This window comes from Branchiostoma lanceolatum, chromosome 14, assembly GCF_035083965.1.
Source record: "Branchiostoma lanceolatum isolate klBraLanc5 chromosome 14, klBraLanc5.hap2, whole genome shotgun sequence".
Taxonomy (NCBI): Eukaryota; Metazoa; Chordata; class Leptocardii; order Amphioxiformes; family Branchiostomatidae; genus Branchiostoma; species Branchiostoma lanceolatum.
Genome location: NC_089735.1, coordinates 17,627,421 through 17,654,075, shown reverse-complemented (window position 1 = coordinate 17,654,075; position 26,655 = coordinate 17,627,421). Strand labels below are relative to the sequence as shown.

General features: G+C 41.9%; 1 protein-coding gene across 1 annotated transcript; it reads left to right on the top strand.

The window, feature by feature from the left end:
* Positions 1 to 805: 805 nt before the first annotated feature.
* Positions 806 to 25,471, top strand: LOC136449088 (CUB and sushi domain-containing protein 1-like). The gene is made up of 22 exons (XM_066448898.1): positions 806 to 968; positions 2,019 to 2,147; positions 2,852 to 2,948; positions 5,340 to 5,470; positions 8,631 to 8,858; positions 9,506 to 9,716; positions 11,366 to 11,523; positions 12,309 to 12,412; positions 13,017 to 13,146; positions 15,341 to 15,556; positions 16,050 to 16,202; positions 16,824 to 17,009; positions 17,577 to 17,759; positions 19,366 to 19,557; positions 20,294 to 20,467; positions 20,841 to 21,044; positions 21,353 to 21,532; positions 22,833 to 23,072; positions 23,616 to 23,681; positions 24,238 to 24,328; positions 24,436 to 24,467; positions 24,703 to 25,471. The coding sequence occupies exons 1-22, from the start codon at positions 899 to 901 to the stop codon at positions 24,726 to 24,728; spliced, it is 3,201 nt and encodes a 1,066-aa protein (XP_066304995.1). The 5' UTR covers positions 806 to 898; the 3' UTR covers positions 24,729 to 25,471.
* The last annotated feature ends 1,184 nt before the right edge of the window (positions 25,472 to 26,655 follow it).

The following is a 26,655-nucleotide window of genomic DNA, read 5'->3' as shown; positions in this document are numbered from 1 at the left end:
CCTGCGACGCCGGTCACTAAAACGACGCCGGAAAACCCATGTTAATCCACAACAGGGCTTGATGCGGCAGAAGTCAATGGAAAACAACATCGGGTCCGCCATTTTTGGTCTAAATTTTGAAGGAGAGGAACGTCATCGCTACGTCAGCGCTTGTACAGCCTGATTGGTGCGTTTACTCACATGACTATGCTTGACCAATCAGGCTGTACAAGCGCTGACGTAGCGATGACGTTCCTCTCCTTCAAAATTTAGACCAAAAATGGCGGACCCGATGTTGTTTTCCATTGACTTCTGCCGCATCAAGCCCTGTTGTGGATTAACATGGGTTTTCCGGCGTCGTTTTAGTGACCGGCGTCGCAGGTAAGGGTGTTAGGAGTTCAGGGAGAACAAGAATCGGGCCCGGCGTGCAAGTTTGAAGGCCGGCGTCGCTAGAGTAGAAGTCAAATCGTGTACTGCCCCACGACTAAGAAGGGAAAGTATATGTAATATCAAGCAAAAACTCCCTTCGTTAGTCGCCACGGCTAGTCAAAAACCAGCCGGATCCACTCCGGAGTGGGAAGAAGTAAGTAAGGATTAGTGACGTTAGCTTTTGAGCCATTTGGTTCAGGTTGGTTCTATCCTATTAATGGTCATTAACAGCAGGGGTCTTTCAGACTTTGATTGGTTTTGACGTCGTGAAATGAGACATTTGAAGAAGAAAGAGCAGCGCTGAAGCGTTATCTATCGGTTTTAATTAAAACTGCAAAAAGCGCAGTGACCGGGGTCAGGGTCGGACGTTGATCTGAGAGTCGAACCCGTGACCGGAAGGCAGGGCACTCCCATCAGGTACTAGGTGTAGATTAAAGTACGCCACCACAGCCCCCCAGGTACAGGGTTGGCCGGAGGAAACAGATTAATAATGACCTATAGACTACTATTGCTTGTTGTTTTGATCGTTGTTGTAACCTGTGGAGTGCCACAAACAACAGGTGAGCGCGACTTTACATGCCGACGATTGTTGTTGTTGGTTGCACATATATCACATATAGTTATGTATCAGTCATAGTGGGCTGAAACACCTGTAAACACGTTCTAACAGAAGGACTGGTTGTAGTGTTCTGCCAGTGGCCAGGGGTGGCAGAAGTTGGCAGAAGTTAGGATGAAGTCATCCTAACTTTAGCCAGGGGATATTTTAGATAATCTTTTAAAAATCTATGTCTTGAATATCTTTAACCACACATATAACTTGAATATTGTTAATCACTAAAGAGAGAAGGTGGGTCATGAAAAGACTTTCCGTATTTTGGAAAAGCATGGAAAAGGAAACTATTTTTGAAATGAAGTTAGCAAAGTTTACAGCATAACTGTTCTATAGTTTTGAACAGTGGGTGACGTTTCCTAACTTCTGCCAACTTCTGCCACCTGCCACCCTACCCTGGCTAGTGGCAGAAGTTAAGATGAAGTCACCTAACTTCTGCCACCTGCCACCCTACCCTGGCTAGTGGCAGAAGTTGGGATGACGTCACCTAACTTCTGCAAACTTCTGCCACCCTAACTTCTGCCACCCTACCCAGGCTAGTGGCAGAAGTTGGGATGACGTCACCTAACTTCTGCCAACTTCTGCCACCCTAACTTCTGCCACCCTACCCAGGCTAGTGGCAGAAGTTAGGATGACGTCACCTAACTTCTGCTAACTTCTGCCACCCTAACTTCTGCCACCCTACCCAGGCTAGTGGCAGAAGTTAAGATGACGTCACATCTGACTCACGGAAGCCTCAAAACTACTCGGTAATCATCGTAACTTCTGCCAACTTCTGCCACCCTAACTTCTGCAACTTCACCCTGATACTGGCAATACTCAAAATTTAAGCTTACAACTGGATAAGTTCTCTAACAGAGTCACATTTTTCAGATAGCATACATTGTTACAGGGTTGCAATAACAAAGCCCATATTATTTTTGCTGGCACAGCCATGTTGTTTGTTTGCATTAAAATAGCTGTAACAGTAACGTTACATTTCCCCCTCATTTTTCTTCAGCCCAAGCCTGTGGGGGGACCCTGACCAACTCCACAGGGTTCATCGAGAGCCCTGGGTACCCCTCATCAATCTACCCTGGTATCGGCTGTACATGGAACATACAGGCACCATGGAGGAATGTCATAGCAAGTAGGGGGTTTCAATATTTAAAGTCTGTTTTTGAATTATTTAAAGATTGCATTATTAATAATTGTCTAATTCAGTCCTCTATGAAAAGGACAAACAAGGAGCCCTGGGTGTTGGCAGTTGAATGTTTAATGTTTAATGTTTCTTTCTTTGTAACAATCAATAATCAGATCCCGCGGGTAGGGCAGGGAGGGAAAATATAGTAATGCAAGAGGTAAAGATCACGGCGATGGTGAATAATCCAGAAGTAGTGACATCACAGAAATGTATGAGACAGGGTCCTTCGTAACCAATTACCCACGGTGGGCATTCTTCAGATTGAATGAATATAAAATAAAAAACAAATGATCTTAAAATGTGTATGCTAAGTTAAGAAATGTTACCCTCTAAGAATCTCAGGTCATTCGCCAGTTCTGACCCTTTTTTAAGTTCAATACAAGTCTCATTTTCACCTATAAGAGTTCAGATTAACACTTTTGGACAAAGGAGTTTTTGTACAATTTTTTCCCTTTGTAAAAACATGGATCATACTCATAGATTTAATAAGAGTTGTATATTTTCATAGTAATCATACAATTGTCTTAACATGGAAGTTAATCTATATTGGTACATGACTTAATGAAAGTGTTCAACCATAGGACAAAAAAAAAGCTGCCAAAGATATTGTATAATGTATCCTTCTAAGTTATATTCTGCACCCATCTTAGTGACAATCCTAGACCTGGACACGAGCACCACGGATGAGCTGATATTCCATGATGTAAACTGGCACCATATTTGTGGTGGTGGCTGTGAATGGAGAACGTAAGTTATTTCATATTCATGGTATTATCACTTTTGATTATTCTTGATTTGTTGTCTGTAATGTAATTTTAGCTAATTTAACGCTCACTAGTCAACCGCTAAAAATTAAATCATCGCTGATATTTGATCACAAACATTATAGACAGTGATGCTATATATTCCTGCCGCTATATTAAAGTGATTTACAGTATCAACAGCATGCTCTGATGTTTTTGTTTAAATGTGACATTGTTACTTATTGATGAAATGAAGAATTGGAAACATTTTCTTGTGATAAGGTCAGCTTTAGATGTTTCAGGTTTTGGGTCACAACACCTCAGCTGCAACTGTTAAACTGCTACAATGGTTACATCCCTTTGTTCTGACAGCCCTATGTTCCAACACCTCTTTGTTCTGACAGCCCTATGTTCCAACACCTCTATGTTCTGACAGCCCTATGTTCCAACATCTCTATGTTCTGACAGCCCTATGTTCCAACACCTCTATGTTCTGACAGCCCTATGTTCTGACACCTATATGTTCTGACACCTATATGTTCCGACACCTCTATGTTCTGAAAGCCCTGTGTCTGACACCTCTATGTTCTGAGAGCCCTATGTTCTGACACCTCTATGTTCTGACAGCCCTATGTTCTGACAGCCCTATGTTCTGACACCTCTATGTTCTGAAAGCCCTATGTTCTGACAGCCCTATGTTCCGACAGCCCTTTGTTCTGACAGCCCTATGTTCTGACACCTCTATGTTCTGACAGCCCTATGTTCTGACACCTCTATGTTCTGAAAGCCCTATGTTCTGACAGCCCTATGTTCTGACAGCCTTATGTTCTGACAACTATATGTTCCGACACCTCTATGTTCTGACAGCCCTATGTTCTGACGCCCTATGTTCTGACAGCCCTTTGCTCTGACAGCCCTATATTCTGACAGCCCTATGTTCTGACACCTCTATGTTCTGAAAGCCCTTTGTTCTGACACCTCTATGTTCTGACAGCCCTATGTTCTGACACCCCTATGTTCTGACACCTCTATGTTCTGACAGCCCTATGTTCCAACACCTCTATGTTCTGACAGCCCTATGTTTCGACATCCCTGTGTTCCGACACCTCTATGTTCTGACGCCCTATGTTCTGACAGCCCTGTGTTCTGACAGCCCTATGTTTCGACATCCCTGTGTTCCGACACCTCTATATTCTGACAGCCCTATGTTCTGACAGCCCTGTGTCCGACACCTCTATGTTCTGACAGCCCTTTGTTCTGACAGCCCTATGTTCTGACAGCCCTATGTTTCGACATCCCTGTGTTCCGACACCTCTATATTCTGACACCTCTATGTTCTGACAGCCCTTTGTTCTGACAGCCCTTTGTTCTGACAGCCCTTTGTTCTGACAGCCCTATGTTCTGACAGCCCTTTGTTCTGACAGCCCTATGTTCTGACACCTCTATGTTCTGACACCTCTATGTTCGGACAGCCCTATGTTCTGACAGCCCTATGTTCTGACAGCCCTATGTTCTGACAGCCCTATGTTCTGACAGCCCTATGTTTTGACATCCCTGTGTTCCGACACCTCTATGTTCTGACAGCCCTATGTTCTGACAGCCCTATGTTCTGACAGCCCTATGTTCTGACAGCCCTATGTTTTGACATCCCTGTGTTCCGACACCTCTATGTTCTGACAGCCCTATGTTCTGACAGCCCTATGTTCTGACAGCCCTATGTTCTGACAGCCCTATGTTCTGACAGCCCTATGTTCTGACAGCCCTTTGTTCTGACAGCCCTATGTTCTGACACCTCTATGTTCTGACACCTCTATGTTCGGACAGCCCTATGTTCTGACAGCCCTATGTTCTGACAGCCCTATGTTCTGACAGCCCTATGTTCTGACAGCCCTATGTTTTGACATCCCTGTGTTCCGACACCTCTATGTTCTGACAGCCCTATGTTCTGACAGCCCTATGTTCTGACAGCCCTATGTTCTGACAGCCCTATGTTCTGACAGACCTATGTTCTGACAGCCCTATGTTCTGACACCTCTATGTTCGGACAGCCCTATGTTCTGACAGCCCTATGTTCTGACAGCCCTATGTTCTGACAGCCCTATGTTCTTACAGCCCTATCTTCCGACAATGTCATGAATGAAAAAACAACAAATTTAGCAGCATATTTTGCTAAGGAGCTGACAAACGTCCCAAAGTATGTGTGTCAGAACATATAACTGTTGGAACAGTATAGGACTGTCGGAACATACAATGTCCCTGGTACAACTCGGCCCTTCACAACAATAGTATAACCGAGCATCGTCCATAGATACTGGGCCCATAACAATGTATGAATGAAGGAAGCCACAATGATAATCAAGGACTTTGTGACGACACCTTGTTGCTTTGCCTGCAGTTATCAAGGCAGCCTGGGCAGGGAGGGCCTGGAAGCCAACCACACACACTGGAGCGCTCTGAACGAATTTGAAATCCAGTTTAAAACATACCAGTACGCAAGAGGCCGAGGTTTCCGGGTTTACTACAGATGTAAGTATTGCCACTGATTATCTCATATGTAAAGCTGAAATTCTTGGCAGCTACATTTGTCAAATCATTACCCCCAAACCCCTTACCAATTAGCACCGCCGTCACAGAAAGAAGAATTAAGTACATACATGTATACACAGGACATGTTCTCAGAATGCCAGTGGAATGCTAAAACAGCACTGTACTGGCAACCTGACGAAGGAAAAAGAAAGCGGGGAAGACCAAAGCCTACATGGCCAGAAATGCTATAGAAGGACCTTAATCAATTGGGGATTACCATGAGAAGAGCAGAAGCCATGGCCCAAAACAGTACTGAATGGAGACAGCTTGCTGCCCAATATGACCCTAGGCACCAGGGACTCCTGGACCTAAGTCTAACTTTATTTGTCATTTGTCCATTCCATAGATACAAATTAGAGTTCCACAACCTCATAAATCATACCTTTGCTAAATGATCTTAACCTTTACGACTGACAAATTATGAGTGATTCTCATTGATTATAAGTTATATCGAGTGATCATCTTCTCCACCCAAATAACAGAAGTTGTCTTAACTAAGAAGGTTTATGTGTTTACTTGTATGTGGATGGTGTTAAGCAATAAGGTAAATATGTGTTAACCTGTGTGTGCATGGTGTTTAGCACCAGGGACAGGTGTGTTTACCTGTGTGTGCATGGTGTTCAGCACCAAGGACAGGTGTGTTTAATTATGTGTGGATGGTGTTCAGCACCTGGGACAGGTGTGTTAACCTGTGTGTGGATGGTGTTCAGCACCAGGGATCATGCATGTCCAGTATCAGGGTGAAGTGGCAGAAATTGGCAGAAGTTGAAATCGGTCATATATAACTTCAGAATTTTTCCGTCAGCCATCAGATGAAATCCGATGTTGTCCGAAGTTAGGAGTGACGTCATCCTAACTTCTGCCAGCGGCGGGGGGTGGCAGAAGTTGGCAGAAGTTAGAAATCTGATGCTGTATGAAGTTAGGAGTGACGTCATCCTAACCTCTGCCAGCGGCCGGGGGTGGCAGAAGTTGGCAGAAGTTGGCAGAAGTTAGAAATACCATTTGTCTGAACTTAGGAGTGACGTCATCCTAACTTCTGCCAGTTGTTGGGGGTGGCAGAAGTTGGCAGAAGTTGGCAGAAGTTAGAAATGCGATGTTGTCTGAACGTAGGAGTGACGTCATCCTAACTTCTGCTAGTGGCTAGGGGTGGCAGAAGTTGGCAGAAGTTAGGATGAAGTCATCCTAACTTTTGCCAGGGGATATTTTAGATAATCTTTTGAAAATATATGTCTTGAATATCTTTAACTACATATATAACTTGAATATTGTTAATCACTAAAGAGAGAAGGTTGGTCATGAAAAGACTTTCCGTCTTTTGGAAAAGCATGGAAAAGGAAACTAACTTTTTTAATGAAGTTAGCGAAGTTTACAACATAACTGTTCTACAGTTTTGAACAGTGGGTGACGTTTCCTAACTTCTGCCAACTTCTGCCACCTGCCACCCTACCCTGGCTAGTGGCAGAAGTTAGGATGACGTCACCTAACTTCTGCCAACTTCTGCCACCCTAACTTCTGCCACCCTACCCAGGCTAGTGGCAGAAGTTAGGATGACGTCACCCAACTTCTGCCAACTTCTGCCACCTGCCACCCTACCCTGGCTAGTGGCAGAAGTTTGGATGACGTCACCTAACTTCTGCCAACTTCTGCCACCCTAACTTCTGCCACCCTACCCAGGCTAGTGGCAGAAGTTAAGATGACATCACATCTGACTCACGGAAGCCTCAAAACTACTCTGTAATCATCGTAACTTCTACCAACTTCTGCCAACTTCTGCCAACTTCTGCCACCCTAACTTCTGCCACTTCACCCTGATACTGGACAATACTCCCAGGGATAGGTGTGTTTACCTGTGTGTGGATGGTGTTCTGCACCAGGGACAGGCATGTTTACCTGTGTATGGATGGTGTTCAGCACCAGGGACAGGTGTGTTTACCTGTGTGTGGATGGTGTTCAGCACCAGGGACAGGTGTGTTTACCTGTGTGTGGATGGTGTTCAGCACCAGGGACAGGTGTGTTTCCTTGTGTGTATCTTATTATATGAATCATCACTCAGGCTATCTTAATACTAAGATTAATGACCATCCATCAACCCCTTCATCAGTTATTCTCTCTCAATGTCTGCAGCAAAACCTGCTCCTGCAGTTAAAAAAAAAGCCGCTAGGGGGCCCAAAGTTACACGACTTAGTCTTCCTCCAAAAAGCTATCTCTATCTCTATCCAATTTAACGTCTTTTGTTCCCCATCATCTGGTGCTTGCACATGGATGGGAAAGCCCCAGAACTCCTCATCAAGTGCAAGTCCTTTTTTGTAGCAAGAGTTTTTACGGCTGGATGCCCTTCCTAACGCCAACCCAAACCCTACTGCTGGGCTTAGGACATGGGAAATGTGTGTTAAGTGCCTTTCCCAAGGGCACAACGTCTGGGTGCATGTCCGGACATGTCTGGGTACTCCACTGGGGATTGAACCTGGGTCTTATTGGTTCATAGCCGGATGCTCTGCCACTGTGCTACACAGACGCCACTACAACTACAAGTTCCGCTGCAATACCTTAGAAAGTTCCTAGGGGGCCCAAAATCTAATCATTTCCAGGTCTTATCAACACCTACCCACATATCAAATATCAAGACAATCCATCCAGCCCTTCTTGAGTTATGATGCTCTTCTATATACACACATACATAATGTTACACATATACAAATGCTACCTAAAACATAACCTTTTTGGCAAAGGTAATTAAGGCATGGCTTTTGTTAAAACTGTATTGTGCACTCCATGAACCTGTTTGATTGTGACAGTTATCTTTTGTCTGTTTACCACTGCAATGGCCTAGTGGGTAGAATGCAAGTGGTTTTGTGTTTGATCCTTGCCAAGTCAAACGAAAGGCATTAAGGAAATTGGTTCACGCTGATTTCTCTCCTTAGCCTAGCTCAGCAATTGTGGGAAAGAGTACACACCACTACCAGTGGACTAGCCCCCTGTAGGGCTAGCATAAACTGTACATGTGTGGCCCAAGGGTTATAGAAGCAGAGATGGGCTCTGCCCTCTACATCAAATGTTGTGGGAAGGACTTGACTTGTTCAATCTTTTTTCTTTGCTTCAGTTGTCTCTTCAGAAACCTGTAAGGAACCAGGGAGTCCTGTGAATGGCGGTCTGGTCCCAGACTTCCTGTTCAATGGCACGTACCCCGCGGGAGAAACTGTTCACTACACGTGCGACGAAGGTTATCAGCCGTATCGGCGGGCTCACGTCACCCTGCTGTGTGAGTCCCAGTCTGACGGCACCAGGGCACGATGGGGCGACTACCAGGACCCACGGGCACTCTGCAGGGGTGGGTAGCCTCATTCACAGACGTAAAGCGGGTATCTCACTGGGCTGCAGCACGTGACTTTATAATAGGAATATCATACGAAATGTACGAGCATGGTGGAAAAGACAACAAAAGAGGCAAAGTATATTATCAATAAAATTTATTGAGCGCTCTGTGAAATTGCTTGATTGCAGCGAAGTTGCCACTGTGCCGCACATCCAGTGAGATACTAGTACCCTCTTCAAGCTTCTGGGTGGCTGGAGGTCTTCTATGGCTTTTTTGGCTGATCAGTATGCCAATCCTAGAAGGTTCTTGGCATAGGGATCAAGCTTTGCCATATTACCTGTAGAACATGCAAATGATCAGTAAACTACTTATGATTACAAGGGTCTGCATAGGAGGGCAATCAGGGATGGGGTCGAAAAATCACCCTCTTGTTACTAGTAATGAACAGGTTTGAAAATAATTTTCTATTTTCAGGTTTAAGTCAAAATGTTTTCCTTGTAAGCAGTTCATGAACAAGTTTTTTTTTTTTGATTGAATGCAGAAAAGTAGCGACATCATCAGTTCTGTCACACTGGCTGCGTGGACAGCTTTTTGCTGCTTTCTCTGCAATTCAGAATCATTGGATTATAAGGATAATATGACAAAGTTTGTACATCCAACAGCTGAATGCGGTGGCAATCTGACGAGTCCTACTGGCGTCATCACCAGTCCCGGCCAGTACCCAGACTATTTTGAGATCCCAGCGGACTGTAGCTGGAACATCCAGGCGCCTGCGGGCTTCACTGTGCTGCTGGAGTTTGAGACTATACAGCTTCATTCATACTTTGATGATGACTTTCTGCAAGTTGGAGAGGGAGATGTTATAACGTACAGGTAGGAAGTCACAGGGGACTGTTGTGTTCACTTGGTAAAATGATATGGAAAACACTACTGTTAGTTAAATGCTAAAATTTCCTTATAATATTGTCTTCCATCTATGAATTGTTTCACACAGTTGATAAGTCACAATTTAAAAGTTTTTGGTACACAACCAAGAGTTTTTACCAAGCTCAGATGTTTTGGTCAGGTCTTCTGTCACCTTCCTCAGGACAACAATTACTGGTTCTACCTTGCACTGCAGCTAGGCGTTGCTGCTGTGTGAAGTAACAAACATGACTGAGCTTATAAAAAAGAAAAATCCAGCCAAAAAAGATGCTGCGAAACCACAGGTCCTGGACTACAAAGCTGGTATTGCGAATTGAACCACAGAACACAGTGTATCAAGCAAGCAACAGGTCTTTTTTTATTTGTAGGAGGTACATGTAGATTGCCTTGTTCATCCTAGCAGACTCAGCTCATGTGATCCATGTTAAATATATTGACAAGAACGATCAAAGAAGTACACTATTAGAAGGTATTTGGCTCCAAGGACTGTGGATGATATATGACTGATGAGAATATTCAACATACATGGCATTGAACTCCATATTAAGCATTCCATGGTTCACACTTAAGGCCCTGTCACATTTGTGCGTATGTTCAAGTGCGTATGAGGTGGGCATGAACATTTATTTTTGTTTATGTAAAGTTTGCAGGGAAGAAGTTATTTTATACTTTGACCCACCATTGTGCAGCCTAGTTATCGAACAAACAAAAAAATGCCTTCTTCGGCTGCAAGCTAAACCTAAACCAAAAACTTGTTACTACGCAACTCATGCGGATATGATATACGCACAAGTGTGACAGGGCCCTTACAAATCTCACTATGAGACCTCTATACCAATGCCTCAACTCCTCTTGCTCTCCCATTTCTCTCATTGTTGCAAAAGAAACGTTTGTTATAGAGCCACTCTGAGGACCATTAGGACGTCTTTGAAATTGTCTGGGCGTCATACTCGCTGGCCGCCGCGAATCTCTCGTACAACTGTGCAAACGTATCATTCCCCTTGCCAACATCGATGACATACCCCAGTTTTCTTGACTTGTGAACTTTGATGCTGACATATTTTGTGGTAGTACATCATGTACATAACGAGGTTTACGACAAGCCGGCACAATACCAGCCTTTTGGGGCAATATGAGTTGGCAAGTTCTGGAGTTCTGTGGAGCCCTGGAGGAGTTTTTTGTTTGTTGAGAACAGGTGAAAATCAATGCGAGCGCGGATGTCATTGATAAAATTAAGTTGGTGTGGCCTAATGTCAAAATCTCCCATCAGACAGTGAGACTGGTACAATTGCCTGAAATATAGGGAGTGCTCACCTTGCATTTGGAAGGATGGGGACTTGCAATTGGTTCAAACCCCAGTTGGGTCATACAAAAGACTTGAAAAATAGTAGCACACATACCGCTTTCTCATGTGAGTGGTGACAGCACTCAGCAGTAAGATATGACAAAAAGTCAAGCACACTTCACTACCATGAGAGGACTAGCCTCCTGCAGTGTGGCCCAAGGGCTGTAGAAGCAGAGATCGGCACCACCCCTGTATTCCCTTATATGTGAAGAATTTTAACGTTACCCAAAACCTCCTGTTTTTTCCTCCACAGTTGGACAGGCCGCCAGACGAGAGACTACCCCGCCCACCCTGACCCCATCACCAGCTTCTCTAACGACATCTCCCTCATCCTGCGCACGTACTGGTCATCCCTGTACGGTCCGGCCAACCTCACCTCCAACAACGCTGGATTCCTTCTGCATTACAGATGTTAGTACCATCAAAACTGCACAAGAACACCACAGAATCTGGTCTATGTGGACGGGTGGTCTGACTATAGACAGGATTCTTAATGTTTGTGTCTTTTGGTAAAATTATCTAAGGTACCACCAAAAAATGGTCACATCGGCCAAGACTGGTGGTCCTTATGCAGAGGTGGTCACTTGTATTTAGGTTTGGCTGCATTGCAGTTCAAATGATTTTATAAATGATCCCAGTGAGTCATTAGAGCAAAATCTACTTTCTTACCGGTAATACATGTACAGTCAACCCTACAGTACAAGACAGAGACCACCTCTACATAAGGACCTCCCGGTCAATGTGACCTCTGAGTGGTCTTCTTGCACAGTTTTGACTGTATGTGAAACAAACATGAAAATTAAACTTCATCTAGTATAGAACTAAAATAGATTTATCTTTAGTGTGCACAAATGGTGGTATACATTGAATTTACTGTAATGAAGATGATTGAATGGGAATTTTTGCAAGCACAACCGTCAAACAACAGAATTGGTTGTGCTCCGGATGTGAGGTTGTTGCGATATGACAAAATTGAGACCAACTACACGTAGAACAGTTTTAGAACATGAACAGCTTAACTAGTACTCAGGTAACGTGAAAGCAGTATATGCAATTAGGAAAAATAAGGAAGACAATTTGTTTACGAATTTCTATAAAAAAAAGAAGTAGCATAATCTTGTCAGATATAGCCTTGTAAAAAAGAAAGAGACTGTCATTTCAAGATGTTAAGATAAGGTCTGACTTTTGCCTTTCAGTCATCCCTGCTGGCACTTCTTTAGCTGGAGAGTGCGTTGACCCCGGCACGCCACAACATGCCAAGCGGCTTCCTGAGAGGGGTCCGTACAAGATCGGAGACACGGTAGCTATCCTCTCTTTCTGGAGAAAAAAATTGGTGCACAACATAACATGAAGTAAAATGTCAGCAAAACCTAAGAACAAACCTTACCACCTGTCTTCAGAGCATTAATCTGAAATTCTACTGCTAACATAACTTAAAACAACATACAACACAGGTTCTATTATGTTTCCTGACACAGTTTAAGGGAGTGAATATAGTCAGATGCAAGTTTTTCTCTTAGCCCTCTTTTTCCATCAAGAATGTCCTCTAGATGAATTCTCACTTAAAATGTCTGAGAAGGAGATCATTTTGTGTGACCTGAGGCCATACTTCCAAATACATTCATTTTATGCCAATATAGTAACCTGCAATATTTATCATAGTACTATTAGTAAATGTATCCATTATTTGATTATACTGCTGCTGGGGTCCCTGACACGGGTGGGCAGCAGTCGCTTTCAAGCGGCTCTGTTTATTCATCAAATCATTCTGTATATATTTCAACCTTCTTTATGATATTGTATATTATGGTGTATTCCTGACCAGTTAACAGTCGGACATGTCTGAGGTTGTTATTTTTTAGAGATTTTGCATTATTTGCCTCTCCTTTTTTTAACATGTACAGTTGGAATTCCGTTGTGAGGACGGTTTTGAACTTGTGGGAGATGTGTACATAACCTGCATGGAGACAGACGGGCCTGTCATGGCGGGAGTACTGCTGGCTGAGTGGAACTCTACAATACCCTCATGTGAAGGTGATTGTTTAATGTTGATGTCTCCATCCTCTACTATACACGTGTCAGTACTGTCCACATCAACTTTTAAGTAATACGAAAATGTATGGCTTCATTCTTGACTGATTCAAATCAGATTGATTGAGGGATAAATGTGTTACTTAGAATAAAGGTGTTAGGAAGTATGATCATTGAACAATTCTAAACCTCACTCACTCACTCACTCACTCACTCACTCAGTGTTAGGAAGTATGATCATTGAACAATTCTAAACCTCACTCACTCACTCACTCACTCGCTCACTCACTCACTCACTCACTCACTCACTCCCACACTCACTCAGTGTTAGGAAGTATGATCATTGAACAATTCTAAACCTCACTCACTCACTCACTCACACACTCACATACTCAGTGTTAGGAAGTATGATCATTGAACAATTTCAAACCTCACTCACTCACTCACTCACTCGCTCACTCACTCACTCACTCACACTCACTCAGTGTTAGGAAGTATGATCATTGAACAATTTTAAACCTCACTCGGGCACTCACTCACTCACTCACACACTCACATACTCAGTGTTAGGAAGTATGATCATTGAACAATTTCAAACCTCACTCACTCACTCACTCACTCACTCACACACTCACTCAGTGTTAGGAAGTATGATCATTGAACAATTTCAAACCTCACTCACTCACTCACACACTCACTCACTCACACACTCACTCAGTGTAGGAAGTATGATCATTGAACAATTTAACCTCACTCACTCACTCACTCACTCACACACTCAGTGTTAGGAAGTATGATCATTGAACAATTTTAAACCTCACTCACTCACTCACTCATTCACTCACTCACTCACTCACTCAGTGTTAGGAAGTATGATCATTGAACAATTCTAAACCTCACTCACTCACTCACTCACTCACTCACTCACTCACACACTCACTCACTCACACACTCACTCACTCACTCCCACACTCACTCTGTGTTAGGAAGTATGATCATTGAACAATTTAACCTCACTCACTCACTCACTCACACACTTACTCACACACTCACTCACTCACTCACTCACTCCCACACTCACTCAGTGTTAGGAAGTATGATCATTGAACATTTCTAAACCTCACTCACTCACTCACTCACACGCTCACACACTCACTCACACACTCACATACTCAGTGTTAGGAAGTATGATCATTGAACAATTCTAAACCTCACTCACTCACTCACTCACTCACACGCTCACACACTCACTCACACACTCACACACTCAGTGTTAGGAAGTATGATCATTGAACAATTTAACCTCACTCACTCACTCACTCACACACTCAGTGTTAGGAAGTATGATCATTGAACAATTTTAAACCTCACTCACTCACTCACTCACTCACTCAGTGTTAGGAAGTATGATCATTGAACAATTCTAAACCTCACTCACTCACTCACTCACACACTCACTCACTCACTCACTCACTCACTCACTCACTCACACACTCACTCACTCACTCACTCCCACACTCACTCAGTGTTAGGAAGTATGATCATTGAACAATTCTAAACCTCACTCACTCACTCACTCACTCACACACTCACACACTCACTCACACACTCACATACTCAGTGTTAGGAAGTATGATCATTGAACAATTTTAAACCTCACTCACTCACTCACTCCCACACTCACTCAGTGTTAGGAAATATGATCATTAAACAATTTAACCTCACTCACTCACTCACTCACTCGCTCACTCACACACTCACACACTCAGTGTTAGGAAGTATGATCATTGAACAATTCTATACCTCACTCACTCACTCACTCACTCACACACTCAGTGTTAGGAAGTATGATCATTGAACAATTTTAAATCTCACTCACTCACACTCGCTCAATCATTCACTCACTCACACACTCACACTCACTCACTCACTCACTCACTCACAACTCACTCACACTCACACACACACACACACACACACACACACACACACACACCACACACACACTTCATTGTGTTTGTAGAAAAGAGCTAGGGAAATCCCCCCCACAATGAACCTGTAAATACCGTCATGTACACGGCGTCTGTCTTCTCTTTCACGCCCAGTGGATGAATAGGTCTTCACTTCAGTGAACTAGACTGGTTCTAGATCACTATCACTTTCTTTCCCTCCTAATTCTTCTCTGTTCCATTTCCAGCCAAGTGTGCTAACGGGATCCCCCAGCAGGAGGGTTACGGGTCCATCAAGAGTCCCAACTGGCCCGACCAGGAGAGACGGTTCTGGACTGGAACAACGGGAATCTGGGGCTGCCGCTGGACTATCACCGCCGCCGCGGGAAACAACATCAACCTGTACTTCAACCAGACATACTTCTGGACCTGGCCACAGTACGAGTATATCAAGGTCATGCAAGGTTGGTGTTTATCAGAAAAGAGAATCAAAAACCAAGTCTGGACTTTTTCTATTCATTACATTTCCAAATCCCCTTTTCATTTTTCATGATGGTGCATGCTGTTCTTGTTTCAAGTTCAAATTAAGATCAATTTTGGTGAGGGAAACCAACCTTATGGCAAGAAATGAATGAACTTCTTATCAATTAGATTGATCGGTTGCTTAGTATTTGCTAAACTGGGAGATGAACAATGAAAACAGAGCCAGCCTTATAAGACCTGGAGGTTTATGCCATGCAGGTACACAGTTTCAGGGAGTGAATATACATATTAGACAGATGCAAGTTTTCTTCTCTGCCCCTTCTCCTCTTGCTTAGTTTGTACATTCAAATGTCGGAGAAGTCTTTCTTCTGCTCTTAATTGCTGTGTCACAACTTACATTGAAGGGTGTTTCAGTACATCATTGTTGTTGTGATATATTGCTACATTATACAAATAATGCACTCTTCTCTCCAGATGGCTCAGAGCTATTAAGACTGACCAAAACTAACTGGCGTCTACCTCACAACCCGTTCATCGTCAATGCTACAAGTGGTAGCAACACTGTAGCTGAAATAGTGTACTATGGAGAGTACATCCATGGTAGCACGCTGAACCTCTACTATTCCAGTAAGTCTGTCATGTCAAATGTGATCATATCGTTTTAAAGCAAATTGCTTTTAAATTAGAATTTTGTAACCTGACTGCATGTAAACCCTGATTCTGTGTTAAATTCAGACAACATCATTAAACTTTGGACTAAAGATGCTCTCTCAGAGTATCATCATATCATAACTCAATACATTGCCATCAAAATTTGCACATTGCTGTCTCCAACTTTTCCCGTCCCACTCATTGTTTGGGAGCCCATTTTGTTAATTTTTGTTCAACTTGTTAAATCTGTCATTTTAAGCTTGCAAACATATACTTTGATCCATGCCATGTCTTTTTCGGTTCAGATTTTTGGGACGGACTAGGTGAAATTTTTGTCCGTCCCAACAAGCAAATTTCTGTCCCGGAACGGAGGGATGGGTGTTGGAGACAGCCCTGCCTTTGCACAAGACAAAAGAGCTTATAAATACAGAAAATATCTATTCTGGGCTGGAAGACAACTTTGTCAAGTTAAAAGATGAATATAGAATGGTTGTTTCAAATTGATATACTGTATTTTGTTTTACATGTATATTTCATTAACTACAAGTGCACACTGGAGTGCTGAATGCTCAAAATGATGTGATCATTTTTTTCCAGCTGGGTACTGTAGAGACCCTGGGGCACCCGTACATGGCCAGCGACAAGGCGACAGCTTCCAGCCAGGGGACACTGTGTCGTTCTCCTGTGACGTCGGCTATAACTTGGTGGGGACCGCTACACTGACATGTGTCCCTGGAACTGTTTATGAATATCAGTGGGACTACGAGCTACCAATATGTAAATGTAGGTACTTCATGTAGGTTGTCATCATAGAATAAAATTAAATTGTGTTTGTTTAATGTTACATACCTGGTAAACTGCCTCATGGCATAACACACCAGGTTCATACTGAACAGTACAAGCTACATATCCGGACAGATTTATATGATTCACTCACACCGGGAAGGTCCCGTACTCTTTTTGATAAGTGTGGTGGGTTTTTTACATACTCAAGATTTGGCTCTCCTTAAACATGAGACCTCCATTTAAGTCCAATCCAAGGGACTTCCCTAACCGAAGCTAGATACATTTATGTACTACTCATTTTCACCTGAGTGAGGTGTGGAAAGTCGTGCCTTTCCTGAGCATAACGGTCGAAGCTGTGGATGAATCGCCGTGATACATGTATTTGGTAGGTGGGTAGGGGTAGGGAAAATGAAGGTCACGTGTGATAATGGGCCTACTAGCAGCAATCAACGGTACTGCAGCGTGACTTCAAAGTTTGAGAAATGTAGTTTTTCTGGAAGTGGGATGGTCATGATTTTTGAGTGGTGGCTTAAGCCCTAAGACTTGTTTAATTCTTTTCTGTAGATGAACACAGCACACCTTGTCCTGCACCACAACCACCGGCCTTTGGTTACCATAGTGACACGAACAGTGCAGTTGGCAGCACGGTGACGTTCTGGTGTGATGTTGGCTACCACATCAGGGGTTCAGCAGCTAGAACCTGTGGGACCAACCAACAGTGGACTGGAGTCCAGCCAGAATGTGTCTGTGAGTCACACTTCACTGATATGTACTTGTCCTAAATTTTGTACATAAAAACCATTGAGACTTACAGAAACTGTCCTTTATGGTAGACCAATAAGCAGACTTTTAGATGGGCATGAAAGGTCATCTGAGTTAGTAGATCACTGTGACATTTTTTGGTTCTCCTCCTCCCCCACCCCTCACATGTGCGTGCAGTCCTGTTGGCATGATTGCAAGTTGTCTAAGCCTTAAAAGTTTGTGACTGCTCTCCGTTCCTTCAGGTGGGCAACATGGTATGCCTCAAAGGCCCTAATCACCCTGTGGCAATGTTTCCTCTAAAAATTGTAACGTTGGGTAACCTAAATTCGTGGGGTACTTAAAGTCGGGATTTTTCGAAAACGGGGTATTTAGGGATATGTGCTAGATGCAAAATCAGTTATAACGCCAGCAATGCAAAGCAGATAGACTAACGTATTCAGAACACTGGCTGAAAAGCTTCGATAACCATGCATTAGAAGTTGGCGACGTCAAAAACTCTCCGTCCCTTATTGACAGAGTCTGGGGGCTTCGTGGGAGAATCACCCAGCACGGTTGTTCGCTGGTTTATAAGACAAATGTCACATCTCCTGCCTGCTAAACACAATTATTTATAAGACAACTTATTACAATCTCTTTTGCTAACCTGCAACTGGATTCTAAGTGTGATCAATCATCAAAACTCCTCTCTGTTGCTACAACCTACGGCACGTGTATTTTCCCGCCGCCATATTGTTAACCAGAATCCTGTTGTCAAGCAGACGACAAAGGTTTGTGAGGAACACTTTTTTGTCTAAATGCTGCGTGTGATAGTGGACTGAGGAAGATATTTTCCTCAAAGTTTGCTCCTAACACAACAAGGAACACATGGACATAGTAGTATTACCATTGCTACGGCATCCAGCTAACTTCCCATGAATAATGTAACGTTACACGTTGCCCGATGATGACGATGGGCCGACTTTGAGTGAAGTTCTACCGACTCAACACACGGGTTGTTCCTGAACTGGCCTGATGTGTGCGGTACGGCCGTTTTTTCGTGTATTTTTTTTACTTGGACACGTCTATATCCATAGCACTCTCCTCAAGCCAAGGATAGAACGAATAGCTGCTGTATAAAATGTGATTAGCGGTAAGATATTCAAGACGAATCTTCTCTCCCGAATTAATGTGCCCCCCTGTCCGACAGCACCGTAATTGTGCGTGCGGCGCACGGTAGTTTCAAGTTGAAATATTATGGTGTCAGCACGACTGGAGACAAAATCTACCATATATATGATTAGTGCAAAGATAGTACATGATACTGACAGAATAATAGAAAAAAAGGATGGTTTATTGTTCTGCTAGATTGATTTCAGTCAACCATTATCGGAAAAATCCCGAATTTAGGTTACCCAACGTTACATTTCCCAAAGGCACAATGTCAAAGGGGCATGCCCTTGTAAATTACATCATGAGAACTAAACTTTTCTGTTCACAATATATTATTGCAATTCTTTGCGTTGGAAATTGTAGTTCATAATAGATAGGATAGAAGAATACAAATTAACTTTAATTGATTTCATATCCCATAATCATATGATAATATTTACAGCGAGTCCTTGCCTGGAGATCCCCCCGGCTCCTGTGCATGGCCAGATCATCCCTATGGATGTCCCGGGCACTGGTTTCTTTGCCGTGACTGCCTGTGATGTGGGCTACTTTCTTGCGAATGGCTCCGAAGCACGAGTTTGTAATGTCTCTAACGAGGAAGGAAGTTGGGACGGCGAACCAACTGTGTGTCAACGTAAGTAGAACTATGGAGTGTTAGTCTATATGTTTGCATTGCATGAAGCTGTGAAGCTAATATTATATAGAATACATTATGTGTATTCTGTATCACCTGAGGTACTGGCGGGAGGGCTGGGACCAAGGGTGATGTGGAATACACATGTATTTTATTTATGTATACCCTCCCAAAAAGCATACATTTTGATGCAACATGCACCAGGAGTTGAGAAAAGCTGGTGTATTTAAACACGAGCTTGTAACAACATCAATTCCCAAATCCAGTATCTGGTATTCATTGTATGTGTGTTCAAATCATTTGATGGAAGCCCATGCAATACAACTTCAAAGACCGTGCAATGCCGTAACATATGCACTTGTCTGGATGGCCTGTATCGAATGTTATCTAAAGTTGATTAAAACCAGGGCATATATAGATTGGGTGGGCCCCACCATTGTCTCCATAGCCCTTTGGTCACACAGTTGTTCAAACACTACAACAGGGGGCCAGTCCACTGTTAATCTTTAAAAATCTTATTGACTACCATTGGTTTGCATAATATTCAAGGATAGGGCATTGGAAGAACAGAACAAGCTGAGCTACTGCACAGTGCATCACACAACATGAAATATAATCTAAAATAATGGTTACTGTGTTACAACATATTGACCATTGGGCTGTTCTATGTTTAAAACTGCACCTTCATTCATATGTATGATAACATTCCTGATACACACATGTATGTTCTGAGCAGCTGTAGACTGTGGGAGTCCAGGAGTACCCGAGAATGGAAACTTTACCGCACCAGAGTTAACCTACAACAACAATGCCACATATTACTGTGACATCGGCTACGAATTACTGGGTGAGGACTCCAGGACATGTCGTGCCAACGGCACTTGGACCAACAACGTACCTACGTGCAGAAGTAAGATTCTCTTGTATCAAACATATTTGCAGATGATTTAAATCCTTTGAACAAGAGTACTTTTCCTATCTTTTATCAGATTCTTAAGGGCCACTTGAGCCTAATTCTATGGATGATGTCCTCTAATTAAAGGATACTCGATATTGTATGGGGAAAACCTACTTGAAAGGTCTATATTGATATTATGTATATCATATCTGAACAATTTGACTTATCAATAATATACTTATTGTCTTGAACTTTGCCCTTTCATTTCATGATATTTACAAATTGTTTGTAAAGAAAAAGGAATGTATCGTAAATTTGTGATTGGCTGTAATTACTTCTTAAGCTGTTTCTAATTTAAAAGTGTCTTCTCTTTTTCTCTCAAAAGTTAAAGCGTGCGGATACCCTCGCAACAGTGACTACAGAGTCTATTATAACAGAGTCAACGGCACCCTAGATAGCATGAGGGGTTTTGTCTATGGTGCCACCGTGTTTTACTACTGTACTGGCCAAGGTTTGGCCGTCAATGGCTCCATCTACGGTGTGTGCCAAGCAGACGGAACATGGTCTGGAAACGATCGAACTTGTATACGTAAGTTGTAGATAAATTCACATCATTCTAATTGTTTTGTAAATCTAACATGTGCCCGTAGTATCATAGTATTTTGATTATCTACCTTGTTTAAGTTAAGACATCTGAGCATTTAATAGGTTGCATGGCATTTCTGCTTTTCTTGTACATCATCTTGTTCTTAATTCTGAAAAAAATCAATTTCTTAAAGTTCTCATGTAAGAACTTACATGTACAATGCAGGTATGTATGTTCAATGTAGAAATATCTGTGGACATTCTCTGAAAGTATTCGTAGCCTGCTGAATCTTGACACTTGCACTTCTACAGCTTCCACCTGCCCAGAGCCCACCCCGCCAGCTAACGGCTTCATTGTGGACCCACAAGCAGAGTGGCGGTATAACTACATGGCACGTTTCGCATGCAATGATGGGTACATCCTGTCTGGGAGCTCACAGATTAGGTGTGGTTCTGACGGATGGGAAGGGAATGTGCCGACATGCATGGAAGGTACAGATTTTCATTCTAATGATAAAACTAGTTTGTTTGTACTGCAAACCAGGTAAACCGCCTTATGGCATAACATACCAGGTTTGTACTGAACAGTACAAGCTGCAGAGTGACACAGATTTATTTTCGATACGTGTGGTGAGTTCTTTTATATGCTCAAGGTGTGGCTCTCCTCAAACATGGGACCTCCACTTGTGCTATGGAAACAAAACTATATACAGTCAAACCTAACTGGACAGCCACCTGGTACTGTCACCACCTACAATTGTAGCCACATTAAAACATTCTGGTCCAATTTTGCATAGTTAAGGCTCTCTTATCTGGAGCAGCCACACCCAGTCACCAACCATGTTTCTTCAGTCTGTTATGTTGAGACCTGTTGACACTGACTGTTACGGTAGTGCTTTTCATTTCATTTTCTTCTTTGCCTTCTCTCATCTTCACTGTCTATGTTCTTGGTTTAATGGGCGCATTATAACGTAGAATGTGTGAGGTCTCCTGGTGATAGCACGTAACCTCACTATCGTTTAATTAAGCAAGACCGCGCCCCTGTCGAGCTGACTTTAGCTCCACCCTCCACAAGTGGTATATTATATAGATATTAGACTGTGCTCAAGAATATCAAGTAGAGGACGCAGAAGTTCAAAATAGTACTAGATTTTCTGTAGACAGTGAGCATTAGAAGTGGAGTCACTGACTGGAGCCACCACGTCTTGTCATGCAGGTACAGTACTCAGTTTATATCTTGTCATAGTTGAGATTATGCACTGCATTGGTTTGTCACTAGAATCATAACACTGTGCAAATAACAGATTGTTTTGATGGAACTAGCAGTAAACATAATTATAGAATACAACATGGTGTATTCCGTATCGCCCGAGGTACCGGCCCGATGGCGGGTCATATCGGCCCAAGGCCAGAGGGCGATGCAAACCCGTGGGAGGGCCGGGACCGAGGGGGATGCGGAAAACAATGTGTTGTATTCTATTTATGTCATACCCACCTGAAAAAACACACATTTCAATGCAAAATGCGCCAGAAGTTGAGAGAGTTTTGTGTCCTTAAACAAAAAAATTGTAACAACATCGATTCCAATCTCCAAATCTGGTATTAGAATTTTCGACAGTGGCACAACCGGCGCACTCGAAATGCATTATAAGTATTCTATGGAACCCCGTGGGATAAAAGACCCCGTGTGATGCTGTAAATGATCACACGATGCGGAACACCCGTATTGAACATTGTTGCGGCCCAGGTATGACATAAAACTGGTTATAACATAATCCTTAAATGATCACAGTGACAACCCCAACTACAACCAAGACAACTACTACACCGCTTCCTCCAACAACAACAACAACTACCACAGCAGTGCCCACCACAAAATCCACCACTGAAAAAACGTCTCCTTTGGTGACAACGTCCTCACCAGCAACAATGGCACAGTCTTCACCCTCCCAGACTCCTGGTCCTGCATATACATCAAAGAAGACTGATAAAGTCCCTACTGTTCCAAAAATGACCACCTCAGCATATAAAGGTATGAGGGATATAGAATTATACCATCTGCTTCCAATGATAACCCTTACTCCAACCTGTGAGAATGCCTTTTAAGCATGCTGCTTTTATTATCAGTCTACCTGTTGTGGTGTATGTGAATGATAAGTTTCAGTAAAATGCTTCTATCATATTAGGGAAAGCAACATTAATTCTCATCATCATCAAATTTGGAGTCAAGGATACTATAAAATGTTGAAATTTTCGCAGCGGTTTGAATTTTGGTTTTGGTTTTCACGGTGACCTCTTCACCATGAACTTCCATTGGGAACACGCTAATGTTCTGTCTTTTGCCTGTCCACACCATTGTTTCAACCACAAACTTAAAACCACCACAACTTCTCCATTTTCCCCCTTCTGCAAAATTTAATCCCTGCAACCTTAAATGCATTGACAGTAGTATGTGCATGTACTCTTAATCTGGTGTGCTATAGAGCACACAGTGTTTAGAGCACACATATATGTGGACAAAAAAAGTACATTTTGTTTGACAAAGTCATGTGATATTCTTTGTGAATGTTTGCAGATTCCACCAATCAGGACCAACATGGAACAGAGCAAAGGTCAAATGTCAATGTGGGAGCTGTTATTGGTAAGACTGGTGTCCTTTGAATACTTATCATTCTGACGTTTTTGTTTACTAACAAGAAGATATTATTGATTCCATACAAGTAGACAAAATCATAATAGAATTCATCATCATATGCATATGATGTACAACTGCCATATCGTAATGCTACATTTGTATATAATCTATTAAGTTGTCTTAGATTTTAACATCTATTATCACATTGTCAGAAGGACACCCAGCAGGGAGGAATGATGATGATAGATTTGAAAAAGATTTGACATGCCAATATTGCAATGTTATTAAATATTATCTGTGGAAATGTTGGTTTTCAAAATGAAATCTATCATCTTCTGTTCAAAAAGGACAAATGTAAATTCTGAAATGCATTCTTAATAGTATAAGGGATCTATGCGTCATACAGGAATTGTCTACTCTTATATGGGTCAGTTTGGATAGGCTATATGGTAATAATGTTAATGACCCGCCTCTTCCTCGGCTACTCCATCAGTTGCTTAATAATACTTTTGTTTAAGACATGCACCACTTGACCAGTTTCTGATTCTTTTCTTGTGTACAGGGGGACTTGTTGGTGCGGCACTTGGCATTGCTCTCATTGCCGGACTGGTCGTCTACTTTCTTCGAATACATTGGCGGTTTAAAACTCCCCTGTAGGTATACCTTGGTGATTCATGCAAACTTGAAAAGATTTGTGTTTATCAATCTATATTCACTTCCATGTGTGATTTGTAAACTGAGTTTTTTTAAATTTTTTCAGGTATGGTAATATGAAGGATGGACCAATAGGAGGTGAGTTGTTCAATACAAATTGGGTAGTTAGGAATTGAAGAACACATATCGTCCAAGGATTGTTTTTTGTAGACAATACAAAATTATGCGATGAAACACAAAGTCATGTACCTTATTTAAATCATCATTTTATCTAAGAACAGGTTGTTTTTGTACAGATCATATTATCGAATAGTATTCCAATTGTTCTCTACGTCCTCAACATCAGTTTCTGATTCTTCTTTTTTTTTCACAGGCACAAGTTTGTCTACGCTGGGGTGATTTTACTGTGAGCAGCGTAAAAATGTTTGGCTCTTAACTTAAACTGTGATTTTATTCAAGATTGACACATATCCTGTATGACAGGTCCTAATAGTCGTCTTACATCTTATAAACATTATAATGTTATAAACATGTAAACTCTGAATGGTCTAATCTAGAAAAATCTGGAAAAAAAGATGTCAGGGATGTATTTTTGATACTGGGAAGAATTCTTTGGAAACATAGGTCATACTAGATCCTTTATAATCTACATGCCTGGTTTCTATTAAAAGTTATGTGGAGAGAAATATTGAGTAGATAATGATATACATTATAATAGAATATAACAGAAATGCTATATGTGTCCATAGTACACTAGCCCCTATGAGGGGATAGTGTACTATGATCTTACTTTTGCTTGTTGCTGCTGAGATTAATCATAATTTATGTTAATCCAGATTGCCAGAGATTTCTTTTCAATTAAGAAATTCTATGTCAGACACTCTACTTTATTTTCTGGACTAATGTTCCTTTTCTTGTGATGTGTTCTCATTTGTATATTTTAGAAATGTAATCAAGGTACAAAATTATATATTTTTATGCCTTCCCATTATTTCCGTGACGTTTATTCCGAATCTTTATTTTCAGATTTTTTGTCAGCTTTGTAATGTAAAGCTAGAAGCAAAATTTGGCATCATGCTATAATTTGTATATGTTGTGTATGTATGCCCGTTAAATTATTAAAATGCAACTCTTAACGTCCAGTTTCTGGTTATCTCCATGAAATATGCAGATATTGTTTTTGGTTGTTGTTGTTTGTGTGTGTGTGTGTGTGTGTGTGTGTGTGTGTGTGTGTGTGTGTGTGTCCGGACTATTGTAGTCAGCATAACTCAAGAACCTCTGGATGGATTACAATGATATTTGGTATATGGACGGGTGTTGTAAGGCCGAAGGTCAAGGTCGATTTTGGGCCCCCTGGTATGTGACCTTGGTACTGCAGCAGAACTTCATTTTTGTATCTTTTGACCTTGACGTGCTATGGTCTTGATTTTTTGGTGGCAGATAGCTTGTGATGTAATAAAGAAGTTGTGTAGGTTTGGGCCCCCTAGCAGCTTGCTCTGGAACTGCAGGGACGTTATTGTGAAAATCTTCTAAGGAGAATAACTGAACAAAGGAATAACGGATTTCCATGATATCTAGTATGCAGGTAGCTTAGACAGAGATAGACACAATGAAGTGCAAATTAGGCTAATTGGGACTTAATTTGCATAGCTAATGAGGAAAATCTATATTTGCAGTGTTTTCCGTTATAAGACTCAAATACATGTAACATGTAGTTAACGGAAAGTGGAGCATCAACAGATACCAATTATGCAAATAAATTCCGGATTTGTATAATTAATGCGAAAACACCGAAATTCATCAAATTGGAAAATTATAGCACTGTCAATATTGCAACATGTGTAAGTAAGATAAAGGTGTTAATGATTAAGCATATATTATGTAAATGTGTAAGTCATTTGCATAAATAGTATAGTTCATAGAGATATGAGGTTTTGTCTTGAGACGTTTTGCAAAAGTCAAAGTTGTCCTTTCCATGAAGCATGTATTTATCGTAAAATGTATTGAAAAGATATGATTTTTTTATCGATGGTAAGCTGATGATAAATTAAAAACAAAAGTTGATGATAAATCGCTACATGCAGAAGGGTTTACAAGTTTTAGGCTTAGGCTTCCAAATTTTGTATGACTTATTTGAAAAGTGCCGAACTTCAAGGAAGGCTTATTACGTATAGCAGCGATGATAATGTTGATGGTGAAAAATGGTGATTTATGGAATATACCATCTTTCCATTAGTTTTTTAAAGGTTTCTTTCTTTCTCACATAATTGAGTTCCAGTGCTTATTTCAGTTTTCCAATTACAGTCTACTCCAATGTTACCCATAA

Bases quoted from the DNA above. Each gene is read 5' to 3' on its own strand.
- LOC136449088 (XM_066448898.1), top strand. From the start codon at position 899: ATGACCTATAGACTACTATTGCTTGTTGTTTTGATCGTTGTTGTAACC. The intron at 15,557-16,049 runs GTTGGTGTTTAT...TCTTCTCTCCAG, and splicing joins GTATATCAAGGTCATGCAAG to ATGGCTCAGAGCTATTAAGA. The intron at 24,468-24,702 runs GTGAGTTGTTCA...TTTTTTTCACAG, and splicing joins GAAGGATGGACCAATAGGAG to GCACAAGTTTGTCTACGCTG.